The sequence below is a fragment of the Sipha flava genome, unplaced genomic scaffold, assembly GCF_003268045.1.
Source record: "Sipha flava isolate LNK unplaced genomic scaffold, YSA_version1 252_pilon_pilon, whole genome shotgun sequence".
Lineage (NCBI taxonomy): Eukaryota > Metazoa > Arthropoda > Insecta > Hemiptera > Aphididae > Sipha > Sipha flava.
The window spans coordinates 564260-590928 of record NW_020272904.1 but is presented as its reverse complement, the minus strand read 5'-3'; the positions used below and the strand labels follow the sequence as shown (position 1 = coordinate 590928).

Here is a 26669-nt window from a genome sequence, read left to right as displayed (position 1 = left end):
AACTGATATTGTATCAAGAGTATCGTGAGAAAAAAAACATATTGAATATAGTATTATGGTGATTTGTCTGTGTTTGTGTATTTAGCGGAGAATATAAGAGATGAAACGGAATATAGTTGATCGGTAGAGAAAAGAGTAAAATATTCCGAATGTAATAGTACCTTTGAGAATGTAAAAGACGTTTCGCATATGAGTTGAGAATTACAACTGGGAAAACTCTAGGTAAATATGGACGACGACTCGCGTGGGAGTAAATGATACGGAAATTATCACGCGGTATGCAGTTCCGCCGCGTTTTATAATATTATCTGACGCGTATTTGTTCGGAGCAATTATTATTGTTTGTATGTATAAGTAGTTGAAATACAACGTTTTTTACCCTTTTATCTCTACTCTCCTTCCCCCATAATTTTATTTATTTACCTTGGACCCAGAGAAACTTTTTAACAGCGACTATCTCTGCATCCGTATTACATGTTTTCGTGCGCACAAACGACCACGTGTGTATGAAAGTACATTATCACTATAACTATGCCAACGGATTTCGTGCGCAGACGACGGATTGTGGAAGTAAAAAATCGATTAAAAATGATTGGTGAACGATGAACGTTGTACGATGACGATAACATTTTGACGGCAAATATTGATTGAGCAAAATTTGTTCGAAAAATATTTTTGAAAAAAAAAATCATTATATTACATAGTATTCGATATAGGGACAGAAACCGAATCGAAAAAAGCGGTTATGGAAACGGAATATTTTAAAATGTAGAAATCGAAACCTTTATATCGGTAAATTAAATACCGGAACAGAACCGGTATTTTTAAATTTTTAAGGTTCTTTTAGGTTCCAAAATAAAATAGTTTTATTTAGCATGAACTATAAGTTATTACTACTTTATTTATAAATAAACAGGGATCCATTCTCATAATATTTATACCTAGAAATATATAAAAAATCGCATTCTGGATAAGTACCTATTTAAGATTATTATACTTCTGAAGTGTTTATTACATGTATATTTATCACAAAATAGAATTATTTGGAAATATCTTTACCAGTGAAATACCATAATTAAAATCAACTCAACATTATATTGTCTTCGAAATAAAGCGATGATAATAATAAAATAGATAGTTATATTCTGTTCGCCGAGAGAACGGAACTGGATAGCGATCAAAACTCGTCTATTTATGCGTATTCCTAGCACTTTTCAGCGCGATCGTTTATGCTCGTTCACATATTGGTAGCCCCACGTGGTAGGGAAAATCAGAGATGGAGACGGCAGAGTCAACGCGCTAAAAAGTGGTGAAAATGCGATAACTAGTTGCTCTCGGAGAACGGAGTATAGTGTGTAATTATGGCAAAACGATGCGTAAGTGAAACGTTTTGTCAATCGAAAATAATATTATGGTGACTGTAATTTTTGATTTGATAATAGTACCACTGTGTTTTGTATAGTTCATAGGAGGTTACGTTGGTTTGGTGCAATATATTGTAAAATCATTTTTCGTTTACTACAACAATATTACTATTTTAATGCACTATAACAAGTGGACGATGGTATATTATAGTATGCTCACCAGATTAGAAATAATTTTATATTTTATTAATAACAGAAACTGGTACCCTTTTTTTTTTTTTTTAACAAAGAATCGGAATAGTTATTTTATTTTCTGAGAACCTGTACCGGATCCGGTGGCAATAAATTCAAACGGTTCCGGTTCCTGATTCGATTATAATATATTGTCATTATTTACAGACTATGGTTGACGAATCCGAACGGTAATAATGATTTTTTTTTTCGAAAAAATTACGTTGTTGTTTTTAAACACCAGTTTTTCATTTAAAATAAATACTATAATTTATATATTCAACACGTGAACTGCAACAAACGTAGAATATTATACTTTCAATTTTTCATCCGGTTGTTTATACAGCAGTTGTTTTGAAAATAAAAATAAAACAAAAATACATGTGTGTGCGTGTTCAAGAAACGACGCAGGTCTTGTCGTCAGGTTTTTTCTCACTTTTTTCTTTCTGCCGCATTAGCTTCTTGCAGATTGCATCTGAACACAACAAACATATTTTTACAAAAACAACAAAATAAATGTCATCTTTATAATGTCATTGGTCTTTTCGACATTTATTCGGTGAATATCTCCCACCCTAATGGGGACCGTTGGCGAATATTATGCATATGTTAGTTCACGGTTAACTAATTCCAAGGGGATAATAATTGAATACAAAATTTACCGGAAACACACATATCCATCGGTCGTTAATTTTTAGATCCGACCTCGTTTTGATTACTTTTGTTTATGAGTTATCGGTAGGCAAAACTTGGTGAACCTACCTACTATGCAATAATAATAATAATAATAATAATAATAATATTTAAACGATCGTAGGAGATTGCTGCAGAGTAGTCGATTTCGTCATAATGTTCGCGTTAAGATTTTAGATTAGTTACTCTTGTATTATTGTAATCATATATATATTTTTTTAATCGCAACGAAATAATAATGATTGTAATACTCATTAAATATGCTATCTGACACACATTTAGTGGTTAAGTATGTTGTCTATAAACTTATTAAGATTAGGCTTCCATAAAATGTTTAAAACAATTTTTTTCTTATGCAATGTATATACTTATTATAATTTTATAAATAAAATTAGTTTTTTTACTGTAAAAATAAAATTAATCTGTCAGTTTATGTTTTTAAGTTGTGTCACAACGCAAGGCAGTGGAAGGTCCTTTTATTAATAGTCCTATTATTAAGGTTCTAGCATAATTGTACGATTAACGAATCTATTGTTTTAAGAAGGAGGTAATATAAGATAGAAGATTATACATCTTGGAAATCGTAAACCACACTAAGATGAAAATAGAGTTCGGATGAAAATTATGTAATAATAATAATCAAAATGACGGAAAAAGAACTTAAAAGTCATCGATTTTTGGTTTGCGTTGAAGGTTATGTGTTATTCCTTGAAAATATGTATTTTCAAAGGAGAAAAGCGAGATCGGAATATCTTACTAATTACTATAAATTGTATTTGATTAAGTTATACACAGAAGTTGCGCAAATATGGGGGATTGGGGGTTGTAACCCCTCTCCACCGAAATATTAGTTAACTTAATCTTACTCGATTCTCTCTATCAAACGCCTTTTGAAATTTAATTATTTTCAAATGTATAATCTTCCCCCCTCAAAAAATAAATCCTGGTTGCACCATTGGTACACAGTACTACTTCCGATATGTTATGACGTACATAATAAACTTTAAATGAAAATGAATTTGTCCAAGGGGTGGTTAATAGCTCGGAAATTGTTGCTGACCCGATAACTGTAGTAGTGCGGAAACGTAAACAATAGAAAAACATTGGAGACACGTCAAAAATAAATTCAACATTGTTGAAACAAGCAGAGCCACTGAAAATAAATTCGTAACATTTTTCAAATACGTAAAATATATATATATATACGAGTACATTCCACGGCAATAATAAAAAAAAAAAAAAACAATTGAAGACACTTTTTGTTTGCAGGTAGCATATTTAAATCAAAGTAGAATTATGGCGGATAAGATACTTCTGGTAGATTTTGTTGTTGATTTTACTTCTTTGAGCAGCTGTATACCGTGGAAATTCACAAAAATGGTCAGGCATGATAGATTAGATCAGCGGTCCAAACTGGAGTACGCGAAAAAAAATTGGGTAATGGCAGAAAATATTGAATTTTTTTATTTAAAACGATTTTTATTGGAAATATGTAATATATGTTATCAAAAACCATCAATTTATCTTATAAAAATGGATCATAGAATGTAGATTACAGGCGTGTACAGAAAAATATATTTTAGGAGGGTTTTAGGTTGTAAATGTTCATACTTATATTACCTAAAAACCACTTTTAATCTATAAAAACATATTTAATAATTTTTCTGAATTTCGAGGAGGGGGTTTAACCTATCTCCCCCTCCATTGTATACGCATCTGGTAAATTATATATATATATATGTATATAAATCTATTACTATCTATTATTTATTATTTCATAAGAAAAATGATATAGATAATATTGAATATTTTATTTATTTAAAAAAATTAATTTTTTATTATTATATTATTATTATTGTAAATTTGTTATTATTTAGAGCTTATAAAATTATATGAATTTTTAATATTTGTATTTTTGAAATACTGTGTAAATTGAAAGTGCCATGCTAAAATGTTACTGTCGTAACTCAATAGTTTCATAAATAACACATTTTAAGATAATAATACATTGTCTATGAGTAGATAATATTTTATACCTAATAGTTGTATCGGAATCGGATAATATGTTACAGTTAAGATTATGGGATGATAAACTTCTTCCCTCACTATCCGGAAAAAAAATGATTGACCGCCTATAGGAATACCAATAGTTATATCATTTAAATGCAATGAGTATCTGCTTGGTGTACTAGAATTTATATCTGGTACTAGACAAAACCAAGCAATAGCAGGCTCTTGAAAATTGAGGTTTAACCGAAAACATACAAGCTTTATGTTGTGATGCAACCGCATCCATCATGAGTTGACTAAAAGGCATTTGTATATTATTAGAGCAACGGCTAGAACGTGATATACTATATTTACCATGTAGACATCATATACTTGAAGTTATATTGTGCTTCAGCTGCTGCTCTGGCACCAAATATGGACTTAAAATTTATTAAAGAGCTAATATTGTACGAGATCATTGATATATAAATTTCCAAATGAACATTAAAAAAAATGTGAAGTAATTTGTGATACTTAACACCAGAAATAACATCATTAGTATTTTTCGGTGACAATGTATCACTGAAAACAAAGGCAAAAATGGTTAAAGCAATGAAGACTTTTGATGTCAAGTCAGAATAAAAAAAACGAATAATTTTATAATCAAATAAAATATACAATTATGCTAATAAAGATATCGATAATTTTATATCAGTCCAATCTAGGAATTTTTTTTTAATAGATTTGGTATGATGTTGGACTTGTTAGATTTATATCCGAAATTGTGGAATGAAAATGTTATATAAAATCATATTCATAAAATCAAAATAATCAATATATAAAAGGAAAAGAATTAGTAAATAACTTAACTGTAGTTAATGATATTGCGGAGCAAGGCGTAAAATTAATTGAAGATTATAGCAAGTTAATAACTAAAAGCGAAGATCAGAAACAATATTTACTGCAAGTAGTGTGTGAGTATCGTCGATGATTCTCAGATTGTAAAAAACCACCTTGTTCAATATCTTTAAAATAACTGAAAGAAATCAACTATGTAAAAAAAATTATAATAATAATTGCTATCATATAATTTTTCTTATGAAATAACAAATAATAGATAATAATAATAATATATTTATGACATTATATAAACTGTATTATATTAAAACATGTATTATTAATGAAACTATTGAATTAACATAATAACATTTTAGATACATTACATTTTTTTACGTTAACCTGACTGTTACAATAAAACAGTCAATCCAATGAAATTTATGCTAATTAAATTTTTTAGGAAATCAAATTATTTATCAATTGAATATAAGATATTTTGTCGTATCATTAACTATTATTTTAATATATTTAAATAACTGTAAAAAATTGTATTTTTTAAATCATTAAAATATTCGATATTTTATAATTTTTCTTGGGAATTAATAGATTTATGAGAAATTGTATAAGTATATTTTTTTATTAAAAATATAAATATCTATAATATATGTCTTTTACTTTTTTATGATAATTGCAATATTTTTTTGAATATAGTCAAAAAAATGACAAAACAATCATTTTTCATTAATATTTAATCCTCTTGGGGCACGTGAAAGCGGTGAGTAATCATGACCAAATTTAACCAGAATTATTTTATTACAGTAATAAACAAAATGAAGGGGTGAGATATCAAAAATATTAAAAAAAAAATGTCTTCATCTATAGCTAAGGACCACCCTAATAATTATATTTAAATACCTATGTAGGATAAAATTTTACAGAAAATAGTGAAATCAACTATGCTATATGGTTCAGAGTGTTGGGGGGGGGGGGGGTCAACAGGAGAATAGAATAGAGTATGAGTATAGCGGATATGAGAATGCTTAGATGGATGAGTGGAGGGACAAGAGAAGATAGAATAAGGAAGGAATATGTGAGAGGTAATACTGGTGTAGCGTTTATAGTAGACAAGATGAGAGAAAATAGACTGAGATGATTTTGGCGTGTGATAAAACGAGAGGAAACAAATGCAGTAAGAGTTGTTATTAAAATGAACGTTGAAGGGAAAAGAGGAAGACCAAAAAAGTAATGGTTGGATACAATTGAGAATGATATGAGAGCTGTTGGTGTGTGCGTAAGGAATGTAGAAAATCAAGGCAAGTGAAAGTTTAGGACAAGGGTAACCGACCCAAAATAGTTGGAAAAAAGGCGAAGGAAGAAAAAGAAAATATTTGATACAAATTTTTACTACAAACACAATTTATGCAATAAACAATAACTATTATTAAAGTTTAATAATTACATTTATGCACATTGGGACTCGGTTATAAACAAATATAAATTAATATAATAAAATATTTAATAATATGCTGCTCTTATTGACAAATGTTTTTATTTGTCTGTGATATTATGGACGATAAGATACTCATTAGTATTTAGTCAGTTATATTTATATAAGCTAATTGTCAAATGGCTATATTATTTTATAGTTTATTTTTAAAAATTTTATACGTAGTAGACTTATTATGTGGATATTTTGGTGTCAGGGGTCCATCCAATAATCAAAAAATCAGGGGTAGCAGCTATTATCCTTGAACTCTCCAGTGTGTACCACTGATTATACATGGTATGAAATATTGTACATTATATATATAAAGGCATTGTAGAAAATATCCATATTGTATACTTTTTCAGTAACACATATATTTATAACTATTATTATATATAAGTACTATATAATATACTGTAATAGTGGATTAAATATTTTATTTCAACAAAGGAAATACATATAACTATCATATATGATTTGAGATTTAGGATACGTATGCGCATGTATATGTTTTGTAGCATATTAACATTTAATGTTTAAACAGAATGTAAAAGAAAACAATTTTTTTAATTATTTAGTGATAGATGAAAGAATTTTACACAGGAATTTCAATATATTACTGTGATTTAAAAAATAAATAAATTTATGACTAAGAATTTAAATTAATAATCTTAAATTTAGTGTACGGGATATCGTTTCTCGATCTAAAGTTCACGAATCACATTAAATTTATAATAAAAAAAAAGATCACGGCACGGAAAACGTATTTTGTAGTTATGAGTGATTTTCGATCGTAATAAATAATGCAATTAACTTATTTGGTTTTCAAAGATATGGAACACGATTATAACTATATTATAGAACTCGTTTTGTATGTAAGAGAATTGCATATTACCTGCTAAATTTTTCTTTTCGATTGTGTTTAGGCTGTCGATTAGTTCCTCTATTGGATCAAGATCAGGCCCTAGACTGTCCACCCAAATTCTTAACATTCTATAGCCGTGTTGTTTGTAACTGGACGGACCTGTAAACGAAATGCTAAAATCGTTAATTAGTTGTGTACCATTAAGTTAAATATTTTACATTGAATACATATTATAAAATAAATCAAATAAAGTTCGTTTTGTAATATTAGCGTACATCATTCAACATAATAATGTGGCCTTGTAAGCACTAAATACATTTCGGAGAATTTTATGGGAATATGTAATTATATGATTCGTATTATTAAACGGGAGTCGGAGAGCTAAAACAAGCTTTCTTTGCACTTCCGAATTCGTACCAATGTTATCGTAAATAATTTCGCGATATTGTTAAAGATATAAACGATAAACTAATTTTATTGCGTTAATGATGCGTCAGTGTGTTAGTGTTAGTTATGCGTTTGTTATGTGTAATATTTGTTCACGAGATATAATCTCGAGTTGGGTATTTATAATGCATTGAAACAATACAATATGCGTATAAACTTTAACATCGGTGATTTGGATAATATGTTACAAGCTTTATGTATCTCCTAGATCAGCCTTGACCGCCAAAATGAACACATCGTTTTTAGTTTTTGCATATTTATTAACTATTCAGCAAGTACTTAAAGGTCTTAAATTGAAAAATAATGATATTATTAAAAATAAAATAAATTACTTATTGAATCGCTATATTATACAGCATAATCGTCTTCTTCCCAAGCACGTCCAAATCTTTATGTGCTGATGTTTGGTGGGGTGTTAGGAAATAACGCGGGAAAATAACGGTTAAGGTGCTTGTGACTATATATTGCACGATTACTTTCGTATTTTGATGGGGGAAAAAATAAAGCTAAACGCCCATATAAAGCTTCCAATTTTTTTGACACTGGCTTAGAGTGAAATGCGCATAAAGTTTTTCGATTGTAAAAAACTAAATGACTTATTTTTTTAAAAAATAATAAATACATAAAATATAAATGGCTGCAAACAAAAATTCAAAGTTTTTCTTAACTCAGAAAAATTACCGAGAACATCGAAAAACGATATATTTCAAGTACCATCTGCGTCCAATTTTCGATCTAACAGTTGCTGTATGAAACTTTTAGTGCTAATTTACTATCCTAAAAATTGGCTACAAGAAAAGAAGAAATATAAAATATAATTGTAAAATCAATACATTTTTTCGCTACATAGAGAGTTTTGAAAGACATAATGATGTTGTGTTTGAGTGATGTTTTAGAGAAATAATCAGATGATTGTAAAATGTTCAAAACTAAAAATAAAAAAAAGATTGATTAACCTAACGATTATTATTTATGCATTATCAAAATTAACGGGAATATTATAAATAGTTAAAAAATCATACGACATATCACCTATATATTGGTGTTCGATCGCTTTGATTTGTTCGTCTGTGAATGCCCACAAGTGAGCCAATTTTTTCCATTCGCCAGGACTTAGTTGCTTATGGGCTAACTTTCGTAGTATCATTTCTAGATTTTGATCGGTCTCTTGTAGCGCTATCGAGACGTCCAGATCCGGATTACACTTCCATTTCCTTCGTTCTTCTGGCGTTTTCGGCCTAGTTCTTTTCTACGCGTGAACAAAAATTCAACCGTTAACAATAATCAACAAAGAGGGCAACGATCAAATAGTTTACAGTCTGTCAAACAATTGTACTTCGATATACCTTAGGTGTGTATTCTAATCGAGCGGTTTTTATGATCATATCCACTATGGCAGTGAAACTTCCTCTAGCTGCTATATATAGCGGTGTTTTACCTCCCTGTGATAAAAAAATATATGAATCCTATTTTACATATATTAATAATTTAATGTTATGATAATTGAGCTTTAAAAACATTAGTGTTATTTCTAATTTATTTAATACAATGTAAACAAAAATTTCAATGTATGACATAGTGCTTATTCTTAATCAGTCGAAATTAAGTTTGCGAACAATTTAATTGACATCGTACATTTTATGTAAATAATAGTATATTTAATTTAGCAGAAGGTATTGTGTGTGTAATATAATAATAATATTCTACAGTCACAAACTGCAAGTAGTGTTGTTAAACTTTTAGTTTTAAGGTCAAAATAATCGGAAATACATTTCCTTGATGGATATTTCAAATTTGATATCGGTGGTTTCTCACAATAAACGAAAAATACTATCGGTATTACGAAAAAGAAAAAAGAAAAAGAAAAATACCCGAAAGAAAAATTATCCAATAAAAACAAGTCTACATACTTCTTCGGTGTAGGTATGTCGAATTTCCCATAGCATATGATATAAATCAGGGGCGGCCAAATAGTCGATCGCGGACGATCTCAGAATCGATCATGTTAGAATTTATTTTTAGGCCACGTGCACGAAAATTAATCGTGGTGGTTATGAACAAATTGTCGATAAATTTTATCTGTATAGTTTTATCTTTTATTCTGGTTAATAAAAAAATTTTCCAAGTCGATCTTCAAATGTCAAGTATATTTTTAGTAGATCGTGACCGAAAAAAGTTTGGCCGCCTCTGATATAAATCACAATATATATTTATTATCTTATGGTTAATGCGTACTTAACTGTAGCTTGAAGATTTTTATGTGAACGTAGTTATTAATTCTCATTAATTTATTAAGTATTAACAATCATAACTATACATTTATGCTATTCGTATAAATTATATTGATTATTAATTAAGTACAGTCATATCACACACATAATTAATGGTATTAATTTTTTTGTGGTAGTATTTCAGATGGGATATTTTTCCTATTTCTATTTCCCATTAAATTTGATTTGTCATTTTATTTTTCGGACGGAACTTGAGAATAACAACAAACAAGGTTGTAAACTTGACTGTATTTGATTAATATTAATAATAAAACGTTTACATGTTTCAGCCGGTAAAATACGATTAAGAACGTTGTTTTTGGTAAGACGATTGAGAATGGTCGAGTTTTTTTTTCCAACGTTGTCAAATGTAATCAATCGATAATATGAGCACAATAATCTGTTGATATTTATCAAACTTTTATCGGATTAGCTGGATGTTAATAGTAACTTAGATACTAGATATGAGAGAATGACGGTTAGGCTTTACAGTCGTCGCATAAACTATTCGTCAATATATTTCATAATTTTATAAGTTCTACATAATATGTAATTATTTCATTTTTATACATATATACTTCATAATTTTATAAGTTACATTATACAGGTATTAGATATTTTTATAAGTCCTATATATTTTTAATTTTTATTTAAATGATTTGTTACATATTATTTTTTCAAGAATATTTATTGTACGTATACTGAATTTTCCAAAAGCCAAATCAATTATATGGCAAACTATGGCAACGTTGCACATAAATCCGTTCTCAATCGTATCGTTTTTTGAGTATTTTTTTGGGGTCAGCGCTAAGTTCTTTGTTAATTTTAAGTGTTCTCAATCGTTCGGCCAAAAAGGTATAATGTTCTCAATCGTTCGATAGCCGTTTCAGCGTTCGTATTAACCTGTTCACGTTGTTCGATGTTGGCCCCGGCACTAAGAAGTAGCTTACATATTTCTGAATATCCTTGTTCTGCTGCTATGTGAATAGGTGATTGCAACCTCTGGAACAAGTCACGCACACAAGAAAAAAAAAATCAAATAAAAAAGAAAATCATATATTATGTATTTCGTTTTCCAACCGACTCGATGTATGTATAAACGTACGACCGAGGTAGGTACGTCTCGTCGAGTAATATATTATTATTATTTGCTTTATTTGCTTACCGTGTTCAAGGCATTGAGATCTGCTCCCTTGGCAATCAGTATTTCGGCAATCACTACATTATTCGACAAACAAGCCATGTGTAGAGGTGTGTTTCCGTTCTGTCAATGTTCGGAACGTAGTTTATTTTAATAGTTGATCACACATGTTACTATGATTACGTAGGTACTTATTGATGCCTGTCATTTTATTTACCTTGCTTTGCCGGTCGATGTCGCAGTCGGCCGATAAAAGCATTTCCACTATTCCCCGGCATCCGTGGCTACTGGCTATGTGCAACGCGGTCAGTCCTTTCTAGATACACAGTCAACACACATTTAATTTTCAATTAACATCCCATATTTCAAAATGACGCGTACAAAAATGCATTTTTAATATACACAATGCAGAGATACGTTTGGCTGGTTATAGGTTGGTGTAACATTATGGTTCTATCGATTAGTTAATTGCATTTGGTGGTGTTCTGAATTTTCTACAATATTGTCAATTTAGTTTTTAATTTTTTCCAGATAGTAAAAATTATAATTTACATTTGTAATTGTTAAGATATTAATATATATGACCCCATGGTAGTCACTCATCATGATTATTTATTTATGAGTATTTAACGTTAAGATTAGGTTAGTTTAGACGAGTAGTGCACTAATATTTTGTGAAAATAGTGCTGCCTTACTGTTATTTGATACTCTAATCTACAAGTATTTAATAATACTCGAATTGGTCGATGATTTAACATTTTTGTTAAAAACCATAAAATATGTTTTAGTGATATGTCACTAGTTTAACGAAGATTTTCAATTTTCAAACATATTTGTAGTTAAACGCATAATGCAACTTTTAATGTAAGATGTAAACAATGTTTATAGGGATGTATTTTTACATTGCCAAGAAAACTAGTTTTTACATTATATAGCTCAAATAAGTACTAGCAGTAAATTGTGTTTATGAATATATATATTTAGTTTATATATTAACAGTAAAAGTACTAATTTAATGACGACAAACATACTAATAACTTTAATATAATATAGTGATGGGACTACAAAAAGCCCATGTATACTTTGATTATAATTAATTAATCTAAAACTTTATTAACATTTTTATTCCATGTTTGGAAATTTGTGTTAAATATTTGCCTTTTAAAATCAAAATTTGATAAAATTATCATAAAAAATAAAAAATGCCGTCTATCATTTTTGTGACATTTGTTATTTGAAATAATATATGTTGTTTTAAAATAATATTTTATTTGCCGTGAAATTTGAAGCCTAGAGGCTTTAATGTGACAAGCGTATCGACGTTTTATTCTTGTAACATGTATTGGATAGATGTTTTGATTTTGAAAAATATGAAAAATGTATTCGTTTTTCAATGAAGCGTTTTTTAAATTTATTATATATATATAATATAAACGCATTATTTTCGGTTGATGGAAAGTTACAAAAGCTTCACGTCTACTGATTTAAATTTTATCTAATTTCTACGTTAAATAAGTTATATTTAGATTAAGTTAGAAAATATTACTTATTATGTATTTTAATACTGTTATTTTATTTTAATATACATCAAAAACAGTTAAATAGTATTTAAGAGTTTCTATTTTTTATAATTTTTAAATTATGCGTAAGTTTAAGTGCAAATCTAGTTGTTTATTTTTTCGTCTTCCAGCAATTCTAAACTTAAATTATATTATATACATATCAAACATTTTGATGAATAAGTCTTATAAATGTTTTAAGTTTAATTTTCTGTGAATTAAAAAAAAAAAAAAAAAAAAATGTTTTAATCATGTTATTCAAATATTTATTTTGATAGAATTATTAGTTTTGATTGTTTAGATTTGAAAATATCATACGAGACAAACGCATACTCTTATTAGTAAATGCCGTATTTTTACACTACACACATATCTAAAATATTTCGTAAATCTTAGTAAATATATTTTAAAATATTTATATTCTGTAAAGATATATTTTTGAAAACAATAAATTTTTGTTTTTGATTTACGCTAAAGTGACTAATATACTTAAAATAATATCAATTTATGTGCACGGGACGTTTTAACAAATATTATGAATAAATTGTTCTTTGAAGATTATACTCGATTATAGAATTTGCTTATGCAATGGCGTATTTTCAATTTTTTTGTGTGAGGGGTAAGGTTTAACATTTTTCTAAAAAATAAGTGATTTTATAATACAAGTATTATAATAAATATATATGGGTATAAATTAATAATTATTATTTTATTATTTTTATTATTAATAATTATTATTATAAATACAAGCGAAGAGTTATTTATAATAAAAAAGTTAAACGTCTTTTTTTCCCCAGTTCATCAATAATTTTTTCAGTGGTTATTATATAGTTTCTTTTTCTTGATGACATCGTTAACTGTAACCTACCTTTTTTTTCTACAGGAGTTTGAGACCTGCAACCTCTACCCCTTCTGAAAATACGTCGCTGTACTTATTTATTATATTTTTTTGTTAAATAGTTTTATTATTTATTTTTTTGAACATAAAAACTAATAGAAAGAAGATTATGAATTAAATATTTAATTTTTAATTATTCGTTATACGAACTCGTAGGGTACCTATATTATTAAATTAAAAAAACAAAATGAATAAATGATTTTAATAACATTGTGATACATATGTGTATACATAAGCTAAATATTTATGATACAAAACATTGTAGAAGTACGTATTCGAGGAAATTGATGTTTAATAATTAATTAATAACCATATTTTTTCTATTCAACAAGACGCGTCTAGTGAATAGAAATATTCCCTTCGTAGATTATTTGGGAAATTAAATTGTTTTTATTTAAAAAAAAAATAGTAATTTATTAAGATTCGTTTAAGGTTTAATTTATTATTCCTTGCCGTTTCTTAAGATAATGATGAGAATAATTTCGCTTTTCGCTGCGGAAATAAAACGAAGTACCTATAATATGTACTAGAGTAGATATAGTATACAAGAAAACTCGAAAAACATTACATGACGGTTTACAACGAAATCACTGAGACGGATATACTCTTAAAAACTCAAGTGCGGTTTAGATGCTTTCCGTAGTTTATGTACATCGTATGATGTCTGAGAATATACGTGTACACCTAAGTCTAACAGTATTGGTTTATATTATTATATATTTTTTTTATTGTTGTTCCCATATCGCATTGAGTGTAGTATTGTGTAATGTATTTTGAATTTTTCATATTGACCCGTTTGGAAAAACAAATCATATTCAAATAGATGACAGAATAATTTAAAAAACGGTCCTCGGGGCAACACTCTTTGTTACGTCGCTGTACGAGAACGTCAACACAGAAAACCCATAGGATGATAGGTAACAATAACGTCGAGTTGTAGTTGAAGAAAAAAAAAATCCCTGTCGTAGTGCATATTATACGGTCCCGTAAAATACTATACGGTAGAAGAATTGTATATTTGTTTTATATTTAAGTACGGTGATATAATAATATATTTAAAATCGATATTTTAAGGTTAAGCAGAATACAATTTGTTGCGAATTTAGTTAGAAATATTGTGTTCAGGACAAAATGCGATGTATCGCAGAAAAGTGTATTTCAACAATCGATTCATTGTCGCGATGCTATTAAGATTAATTGTTCCAGTGGATAAATGGACTCGTACTATTATACCATTGAAATGTGTTGAAAGCGCCAAGAAAAAAATTACAATTATCTTACGCTATTCTCCAGGTTCGTCGGATTTCCTGCTTCTAATAACATTTGCACGACAAGCGTTTGTTTGTTTTCAACGGCTACGTGCAGAGGACTGTTTTGTTCTTCGTCCTTCGCCAACATATCGGCACCATGTCCGAGCAAAAAGTCAACCACGTCTACATGTCCTTTTTCGCACGCCGAGTGTAGTGGCGTTCTTCCTTGCTGCGTAAAATAAGAAATAAAATTAGATAAATGATTTTATTTAAAGAACATGGTGAATTGTGACGATGTGGTGTTATACGAAATATTCATCAATAAACTGTGACGATAAAAAATATCCAAATTATAAATAATTCATAGACATAGGGCAGGTACGAGTTTTTTGTAGGATAGGACACTTTGAAAGTGTTTGGGAAAACAGAAAATCGATTTTTTCTTTCATAATATTATGAAAAAAATCAATTTCTGAATATTTTTTTTCTAAATCAATTTCTAACATGTTCATTCTCTATTTATAATTTCAACGTGCAATAAATATATTTATTACAGAAACATTTATGTTTCATGTAGAATGCTTGTTTATGACGGTTGAGTGGTAAAAAGTTTTAATAGTTATAATGATAAAAACCAATTTGATATTAGTTAAGTAAAGGTATAAAAATGTAATATATTATGGTGGAAATCGATATTATTTATAAGCGTTGGGCAATAGTAATAATTAGGGAACGGATTTTAATTTGAATAAATATTTTTATGTAGTTTTAATATCGGAGAGTTATTGACATATGTATACGTTTCATTTCATTTTGAATGAACTCATGCTAATTTTATTTTAAATATTTTAGTAATAAATATACGTAATCTATATTATTGTAGAATTTCCGCTTTTATTTTGGTATTTTACGATGGACGAAAATATATGATTAAGTCTGTACAATATTTTATCTAGGACGTGAGTACAAATTTCAAAAAACTTGCAAAACAATTTATAACTTATTTCCGCTAATTTTGGAATTTTAGTTGATACTATTTCAAAATTAGAAAATTCTAAAATGGCATTAACCGAGAGCCTAGAAATAGTATATAATGCCATTAAGCAATTAGAACGCGTTCCTGGAGAAATTGGAGTTTTAACAAACTCTAAATTACAAAACATATTGGGAAAAACCCCAGGATTTAAGGTTGTAAAGTCGATAGAGAAATACTATAAAAAAAAACTCCATAAAACAATTTAGAAATACAGTCCAAAAGAATTAACCTGTTTGAAATATGCACCTGTCACTTTCGTTGATGTGGAGAAATAATTTAGCAGTTATAAAGCAATACTAAGATCGAATCGCCGTAATTTAAAATTTGAAAATATCAAATTATATGTCGTTTCTAATTGTTTCTCCCATGAAAAATATTTGGATGATTCAGAATAAACATTTTTATTTTCGAATTATGTATTATTTATAAACTATAGTGAATTATATCTTATTTTCAATTTCAATATTTCAATATTATAAATAAATATTTATGAAGTAATAAACAAATATATATTTAATTATTTTTAATTTTTTACTAAATTTAAATCCGTTCCCTAGTAATAGTATTAATACATAACTAAGAATAATCTTAAATTAAGGTTAAAAAAGTTAAAACGATGTTTTAATTGCCGAAAACTAAAAATAAAAACATTAAGAATGAGACTTATCGTACACTTAAATATTTGTTAAAAAACGTATGCAATTTTATAGTTTCTAGCTGTGTTATATATATTTTTTAAGAAAACGGCTAAAAATTAAATTTATGTAATACGTTATTGCTTTATGAATAACCATTAAGTGTTTTTGACTCGATACCGTACTAATACCGTATTTAAATATCAAAAACATATACAGGTACTTAAACTATTTAACTGTAGATAAACTAAAAATCATAAAATTAATTTCAAAGTGTTTATCGAACATAATAAATTATTGTAGTTTATGTAATATCATAAATCTGTTAAATCTTAACATTTTTATTTGTTTTAGCACTTTATATTTTTATATTTTCCTATATAAAATTGGCAAATTCGAAAAGTATTACAAGTGAACTTTGTTACCAATTACTAATGCATAAGCTATCATATACTCGTATAACTCAATACTACAATATTAAAACTGTACACTCAATCTATGTTGTATTATGATTTTTGTGATTTTCTAAGAGTTATTTTGTTTGTATAACACAAAAAAATAATATTTTAAGTGGACCCTACAGAATCAATAATAATGAGTCAATTAAATTATTAATTTATAATATTACTCAATATAGAGTTGAAAAATATTTATGTATTAGCCATGTCCTAATGTACGACTTATGCATATTTAATGGCGTCAGTATAGTAGCATTTACCAACAGTTATAAATTTTTATTATTTTAAAAATGTGTCTTAATGATATTGAATTATTTACGGTAGCTTTGGACTCAACCAATATTAGCCTGAAAAAAAGAAATAAATATATAAAAAAAAAAAGAAAGAAAAAGAAAACGTTGAATGAAAGAGTGGTATAAATAAAGAACACAATAAATTCATAGAAAAATATTGAACTTTTTACGAATTACTGAACCAGATAACTAAAAGAATTTTTTGCAAATGGATGCTACATATTTTGAGAATTTATTGAAATTTTATGAATTTACCTATAACATTATGATTTTGCGTATAAAACGTAATATTGTGTATAGTGCAAATAATGTCCAACCTTGTGTGATTTCTTCAATAAATTTTACAATCCTTTAATATATATTCTAAACTGTCAATAATATTGCGCAACATCAATTATTGTGCAATATTATTGATCGTGCAGGGTCTGCTATATGGAATTATGTATAAATGAATAACAATTTTGCGTGACAGTAAATGTGTATTAACTTCATGTTGCAGTTATTATGAGAACAAAACTTATTTTTATTTTTTAAAATAATCTTAGGTTGGAATTTAAATTACTTAATATCTTGTTAAAATATTAGTCAATAACTCCAGAAGTCTTTTACATAAAGAAAAAGTGAAAAAAAATTCGAAAGTTTAAGCTAAAAAATAAAATAAATAAAACTATATCTAAGCTTATACATATATATAAAAGTTAAATAAAATAGTCATAAAATCTTTTAGTACTTAAAAAGTTGATGAGAGCAGTATAATATTTCACAAAATTCGAAAATTAAATAAACGTGATGTTTACGGAGTCAAAAAAAAAAAAAAAAAAACAGTTTTTTGATAGGGCCTAAAATTTAAATTATACATAAAGTGTTTTCGACGTGTAATATGTAATAATGTAAAAAGTTTATTCGTTGAATTACCAGGACTGGCCGACTTGGGGATTAAGCGCATACATGTAGTTCAGAATAAAATTAAGTAAACCGTAGCCTAAGGGAAGAGAGTATCGTTTCAAACATACGATGAACAACCGATATAGTGCTCATATTATAAATCAATGTTTACGAAACAATTATACAAAACTTTAAAAGTAATTAATATATTACTTGAAAATTTAAGAATATTGAATTAAATTTGTGTTTTATTCTTTCAACAGCGATGGTGACACATTTGCTTACAACGTTCGACTATCCGTCTATCGCCAATTGATAGATTCATTGTGATCTTAATGTTAGGTATTGCTGATCGATATTGTACAAAAATGCTAGTCGTTTTTATCATAAAAGCATACCTGTAATATCATGCAAGCGAGGGGTGGATGAAGAAAGAAATAACAGAGGAAGGGATTTTTAAAAGGCACGCATTTGAGATGACAAGTCCTCGGTTTGCACCACGATTTAAAATATATTTTAATTTTTTAATCTATTTAATTAATTTTAAGTATATTTTAAGCCGTGGTTGGTACATCTAAAGTTACCAAAATGTCTTGAATTCCAAAGGTTTCTTTTTTGAGAATGGGGAAGATAAGAGGGGTAATTTTCCCCTTTGGATCCATTTCGGGTGTAAGCGTAAGGCGAGTGAAGGTTATAAAAAACGTTTTGTACTGCCTAACCTTAACCGTATTATATGGTAATGGAAATGGTAATTAAATACACAATTATATCATAACTAACGGAATATGTACAATATTATTTAAAACTACACATATGACCTTTATGCACACCTATAAAGATGTTATCTAATTTTTTTTCCATACAAATGTTAATGACAATTTTTCATTATTGACTAGTTGATTAGTAACTATGTGTGTGATACAAGTAATAATTATACCAAATTATACAAGTAACTTTTTAAAAGGTTATTGTTATAATTGTTTTTTCTTTTTGGTTAAATATTCGTTTTAGATTATTTTTAATATTAAATAACAGTTTTTCAACAGTACGAAAATGTATATTATGAAAATACAAAATAATTAATTTTAGATGCAATTCGAAAAAAAAAAGTACATCGTTTATATTTTGTGTCTTTCATTTTAAATTATTCATGTAAAAAATTAGTCCATAATGGTCTACTTAATCCGGGCCACGAAACCTGAACAACTTTTAATTAAAGCAATTTAAATTTGGTTTAGGATTTTTTTATTTTACTTATATACATATGTATATTCCAACCTAAATTTGTGATTTTTATCACCGAAATTTTGCGATTTTGAATAGTATATCATCCGAGTATTATAAGATTGAAAAAGGAAGAAAACATGTATAATACAGAATACAAATTCAATTCCCGTATGCATTATAACCTACTATTTTGTGATTGATAACATTTACTCAAATGTATAGAAATATTCAAGTTAAATGGTGTTTTCCAAAATTGTTACGATTATCAATAAATATATTTATACATAGATATTAGAGTTATAATATATTATAACTATTTATTATATTATTTACTATTATATTATAGTAATATTATGCAGATTGGTTGGAAAAAAGTTTTAAAATTTATGTAGTTTAATTAATAATAGTTAAAAAAAGTTGTATTATATAGTAATACATTTTTCGGTATTTAAAGAGGATTCTTATTTTTTGTTAAGTTATGTCAAATTGTTGACATATTTTCAATTTAGCTGATAAGTATAAAATGTAATCGTAATACTTATACAATCCACTCGCGGAATAACGAAGTTCAATTTAATAAAAATCTTGATACAACGAATAAAACTGTCGTTTCCTTTATAATTTTATGATATAACGTAAAATTAAATGTATTTTTATTCCCTCTATATAACGAAGCTTTTTTGATCAAAGTTCTCTGGGGTGAGAAATCCAAAAAAATGTTTTTCTTTACCTATAACTAAGGACCACCCTAATGTACGCAATAAACAAAAATAAATTTTAGTTAAAAAATAAATAATAACTTGTATGTATATATGTATGTGTATATATAATATATATACACACACACATATATATATGTATAATATGTATCTAATTAAATATTTAATAATATCTAATATGTATGTATGTATATAATTATAAAAATTATAAATTATATATATAAATTATAAAATTTAAATTTTCTTTTAAATCTCGTTTAAACGAATTTTGATGTACGAACTTTTGATATACCGAACTTGTTGCTAGATCCCTTTGAAATTCGTTATATCGAGAATTGACTGAAAAAAAAAAAACAGGAAAAACAGCAAAAATAATGGAAAAAAAAAACTTATTTAAAATAATAATAAATACATATACTCTTATATTTATTTATTATGATCTCATTTTGGTTTTTCGGTATGGGGTGTTTGAATTTTATTATTTATAATCATTTTTTGACGAAATTTCGTTTTAGAGTAGACATATTAGAGTTTCAAAATTTGATTTTTGTATTTCAAAGATATAATAAAAAGCATATGATTAAAGTATATAGAATTTAAACTTAAGTGTACCTACTAGGAATAATTAAATTAATTTTTAAGTGCTGTTAACGTGTTGTTATATAATTAATATCCATGTTTTATATAGAAAATGAAATACTTACAAATTTATATACAAATTGTATGAACGAAAATTATCTACAGAAAAACAATTATTTGTAAGCACAATATAAAACTTTATAGTATGATTACCTTTATAAAATTATACTTAAAGTTCTAAAATTACTATAGTCATGAAATAGATACGGTTAAAATACGTCGTAATGTAATTGGTTGAAAAATTTGATACCAGTCTTACATTGTTGAATGTAGTTAATTAAACTCTTGAAATTATCTTCAAACGCGTATTAATTGAACAGAACAGTAGTATACATGGAATGAAACTAAGAGTAAATGCAATACGAAAATCGTCAAAAGTTCCTTCACACTAAAAAGTTTTGTAATTTACTACTGAGATGCGTCAAATATACTGACGCAATAGTCATTATAGAATGTCGAACAACAGAAATAATTCCTTGGAAATATGTAGACAATAATGTAGGAAATCATGCAGGTTACAAATTTGGCAAAAGATGTACATTTTAAACGTAAAAAGATAAATTCGAGAACAAATCCAAATAAAATAACCTCGTATATCCACCAACATCGAGTAATCTTAACGCTTCATAACGATTAGTTATACAACGTTCATATGCGCCCGAATTCAAGATTAGTCTTAATAACAAATCAACAAATAATATCAATGGTAGTAGTTTTATTAAAACTCTTCTATCTTTAATTAACATGTTTTATTTGAAAACTGATGTGAAAAGTTAATGGAACTCTGTCAATAATCACATATGAATTAAATTTAAGCCGTAAATTAATTTTCATAACATTATTTTATTCAAACCAAACATCAACAGTCAAAACTGTGTTTTCTGATTTATGGTCCTCAAAAATAAAGGAATTGAGTGGGCTGCATTGAAATGGGTGCCTACAAAAGGCGATGAAAGACATTATATTACATTTGAAAAATACATTTAAAATTCAGTTTGATTTTTATAACAGTATTAGTGTACATAGTATGTGCTACATACGTTGTGGAAGTTTGAAAGAAAATTAATTATTGAAGTCAAACATTTTGAGATATTTTATATATTGTATAGTTACGAATAACAAAAGCCAAAACAATAATATTTTCTAAAACGGATCCCAAAACAATATTGTTGTTTAAACCGTTTCATCGTGTTCTAATTTTAAATTTTTATTCATGATTTTTAAATTAAAAAAAAAAATATTAAATAATTGTGTTTGTTGGTATTGTTAAAAAATAACGGATCATTGTGACTTCATTGATTTGTTAGGGTCTATTTAAGACTGTAGAAGTAACAGGGTTTGGGAAACACGGATATTGAAATGACTAGAAACTTTTTGCTGCTTATTATACTGACCACTACAATAATATCGATTGTGCGTTTACCGATTGAAATACATAGGGTATCAATGGAAAAATAAAATCTCTCAATAACGTGTTGCAATACAGTGTTTCAATCGAGCAAATGCAATAGTGATTATAATAATATATACGTCCAATGCAGTACTAGTTGACATGAACGATTCGAAAAAAAAAAATAATAGTAATAACAAAAAAAAAAAAAAACAACAAAGTTTATTGTTAACCTACACTGTAGTCTTTATAGGGTAATATTGCTAATGCTGATAAACGGTAGTAGGGTCGGTCGTGTGTCAGTTATAAGTATTTTTCGCTTACACAAACAGCCGCTGAGTCGTGCGTATACGAGTGCACCGCAGATTTCGAGGACGAAGAGTACGATATTACGCCACAGTAATGGTTGACGATTTAAATCCAAAACGTTTTTATCTTGGACCTGTCTAAAATGTCGTGAATCGTAATGGGTTTAAACAAAAAAAAAAAAATTATTAAAATTATCTCCAACATTCTCGTGTATACTATTTGCGTGATCCGGACCGTAATTATTTTATTTCACCGGACGTCTGCTACCCTGCTAACCTGGCATCTTAGACCATTTATTAATTAATAAAATTCCGTTCGTTCGAAAATTGGAGAATATTCTATAGACTACTACTTTTATATAGGATTATACTTCGGTTAAAATTATGTGATAGATCCGTCACTGAAATTCTTCTGTTCGAACAACTAGTGTATGTAGGTATACATAAATATATATTTATAATATAACTGAAATTGAATTACGATGTGTATTATTTCTCGATTTCAGCATGAATTCATTAATAAAAATCGAACAGATGATGACCAAGCACACAATAGTCGTACTGAATTTTTCAAAGAAACCGAAAATTTGCACTTGCCAAACGTTAATTATGGTTTATTATTTAATCTGCACTGAACTCAAAATGTTATTATTGATTCAAAAAAAACAAAATAACAACGTTTTGAAACTGGTTTTTTGCGCAATTTTAAAACTCCTTTTGGACGAGAGCTACGATAGTAAATAGTAGGTTAGATTAAGTTTAGGTAATTTTAAAAGAAGCTTGAAATTTTATCAATAAAAGACTCTTGAAAAAATTGTCAAATTGTTTTAAACTTCTACGTTTTTTATTTAATAAAATAATTTTAATATCAATAATAATAATTTTCCATTATTTAGTTATTATTATAATATTTTGAACAATACGTTAATATCATAAGCGACTGTAATTTCCTAATTAATATTCTAATAAGAAAATATCTATTAATAGTTCAAGACTGTCATGGTCATTTAAATCATACAATTACTTTGTATTATCTGTCTGTGTAGTTATGACGAATAGAATAACGTGGTCATGAATATTTTTGAATATTAATAAGTTTATTTTTTTTTCACGCAATTTGTTATGGTAAATTTGAATGAAATTTATTCTATACGTCAACACCGTATTCGGCGTATATTTATACTTGATTTATTAACACGAGATGCATACAAATATTTAAATACAGTGAAATTTGTTCAAATCGTTCTTCGAGGGAACGTGTCAAAGAAGAAAGCATCTGTTGCGGGTCGGGTTAATATTTCTAATCACAACTAATCTCAATTTATGGTTGTCGGTAGAATTTGTACACGCCAAAGTCGCGAGACGTTTCTTAAATTTTTCTTTTTTGTACACCTCTCGTATTTTTTTCAAAATGTGCAGTTTTTACGAAACCAACAGCGCTTTATTTTATTTCATTTCTGCTAGCACAAGTTATAATGAAATCATTACACGAAAGGGCTGTAGGTTCACTTGTCAACGAATTGAACAACTCTAAACCTCGCACAATAATGACACTCGTTTATCAGTCGAAGTCTTTATTGCGTATGCACCTACGTAATAAAAATTGATTAAAGTTTGTATTTGCATCATTACACAATTATACTGTAATTATATCGACCTATGACGAAAAGAGCATCTTATTCAATCAGATGGAAAAAATCAAGCAGTGATTTTAATATCGTCTGGTACAAAGGAATTATTTAGGGACCGACGGAAACTAGTGTCTTATGCAGTATAGCGTATTTATTGATTTTTACTAGGTATACATAAAAAGTTATGGGCATTCCGAGACTTATAAAGTTCCGTTACCTAGTATTGTTTGGTATACTACCTCACTACCGTAACGCATAATAAAATGGGAAAGTTAAATTTAAAATTTGCTCTCATACATAATTCTACATAAATTTTAATTTATTTCATAACCTCTCTTAATAAAATGTACTTGGTTAAATAGGTAAATTTATTATGTTACAAAACATTTTACATACTTTGCTTTATATTTTAAGTTGAAAACAATTTTGTCTCTCTATATATATATATTTACTAGTGCTCTGCATAGTTCGTTATTTTATGGACCAGACCGGACTTCAAATTTTACCAGGGGACTGAAGTCGGATCGGACCATACTTAAACGTTAATCTAAGACCAAAATTGGACTGAACTGATGGCTTCATATTATTTTTAGACCGGACCGGACTGTCAGTCTGATTTTAAAACATTTTGGAATATTTATGGACTGGTCCATAAGGTTCAGTTTGTATTAGCCCAGACTGTACTATATGATGCGTTTAATATTACACTGGACCGGACTATCCGCTTTATAAATAATTATATACCTAAAGTTGTAGGTTTATTTTCGTTTTATTTCTTTACATAACAATATCTATACCATGATTGGGATCGGACTGAGACCGGACCAGACTGATTTTCATTTTATTTTTTTGAAACCGGACCGGACGGAAAGTAATGTATTTGATCTGAGGACTGGACCAAACTACACTTAAAAATTATTGAACCGAACCAAACCGACGATTCAATAGTATTTGTATATTAGGTCCAGACCGGACTGATTAAGACCGGCCATGCAGAACATTACAGTGGCGTATCCATGGGGGCATTTTGGGGTTCAGAACACCCTCCCCATGAACCTGAGATGGTAAATTAACTTTTACATGAAACACGGTTTTTTCTTTAGCATTTTTACATTTTAAAATTTTGACTTGGAAATCATATTAATAGTTTGTATAAATACTATAAACGTATTATATACACACTGTACACACACACACACACACACACACACACACACACACACACACGTCATAATATTATGATCATAATATTTGCATATAATTTTTGCTTGGGAACATATTATTTAGGTTTTCGGTTTTTTACAACGGTTGATTTTAAATCGGTCGTCTGGTCCCGATAACTGAGATAAAAGCGATATTGTTTGTATTCAAAGTTTATTTTGGGTATACCCATAGGCGTAAGCTAGTGGGGGGAGGCAAGATGGGGCAATTGCCCCCTGGAATAAATAAGGAGGGATAGTGCCCCCTCTGATATTTAACATACCTTGTTTTAAAATAAGTGCAAAAAAGCTGGTTATAGCTATTACAACATAATTTTTTTTTTAAATTTAAATTTTCAATTTTCGCTTATCTAACATAATGTTAAAAAATGAATAATTTTGTGTAATAATATGTAAAAACGGCATTTAGCCACAGTCAAGGTTGGACTAGGCCACTGAGGCACCGGGGCATGCCCTGGTGGGCTGCTGTAATTTTGGTTAAATATAATTACTTAGATTTTTTTGTTTTTAATTTAGTGCGTCTATCTTTTATTCTTAAAATAAAATAAAAAATATCACCTTCTAACATGACATTACTAATGGATGCGGTGACACATGATTAGATAACTTGAGTTGAAAATTGAACATATTTAATGTCGTGATAGGCCGATTGATAACAATGATTTCATCTCAATATTTATAAATGAAAAATTGTAGGAAATTTGAATATAAAAGATGTGTACAATATGTTAATCGTACGAAGTACCGTTCGCGTTTATTCAAACAACATATTATCAAAATAAAATGTTGGTATGGGTCACGGTCTTAAAAGCAGGGGTGTATTTAGACTTACTTCCAGGGGGAAGCAATTCAAATTTTTTTCTTTAATTCAGGCTCAAAATTTACAAGTAATATTTATATCAGGTGAATCCTAAATATTTGCGGTTTTTTTTTTTTTTTTAATCTAATGCTGGATCTACTTAGAATGGTCTTTTGTGTAGTTCTTTTTTAACACCTATCTGTGTTTTGAAATTTTCGTTTGTTTTATCTAATTTTTCACTAAGTATGGACTGGGTCTTCAATCAAAATAATATATATTATTTATCGTTATGTGACATATAAATGTTATAAGCAATTGAGTGTTTAACGCTATAAATAATTTAAACGTTATTCAATTTAAGCGTTTAAACGTTATACAAATTTAAACGTTTTAAAAAAA

The 26669-nt window shown here is 27.9% G+C and overlaps 1 protein-coding gene across 3 annotated transcripts in view; it reads right to left on the bottom strand.

The window, feature by feature from the left end:
• Positions 1-896: 896 nt before the first annotated feature.
• The window catches only part of LOC112684594 (ankyrin repeat and death domain-containing protein 1A-like), a 112894-nt gene continuing 87121 nt past the window's right edge, over positions 897-26669 (bottom strand). For 2 of the 3 annotated variants that reach the window (XM_025556193.1, XM_025556192.1), the window contains 8 exons: positions 15062-15259; positions 11541-11639; positions 11348-11446; positions 11086-11184; positions 9259-9354; positions 8945-9161; positions 7496-7624; positions 897-2070 (listed from right to left, as the gene is read on the bottom strand). In XM_025556193.1, coding sequence (XP_025411978.1) covers positions 1991-2070; positions 7496-7624; positions 8945-9161; positions 9259-9354; positions 11086-11184; positions 11348-11446; positions 11541-11639; positions 15062-15259 — 1017 coding nt within the window. In that variant the 3' untranslated portion in view covers positions 897-1990. The remainder of the gene's footprint in view (positions 2071-7495; positions 7625-8944; positions 9162-9258; positions 9355-11085; positions 11185-11347; positions 11447-11540; positions 11640-15061; positions 15260-26669) is intronic. The other variant, XM_025556194.1, reaches the window with a different exon arrangement.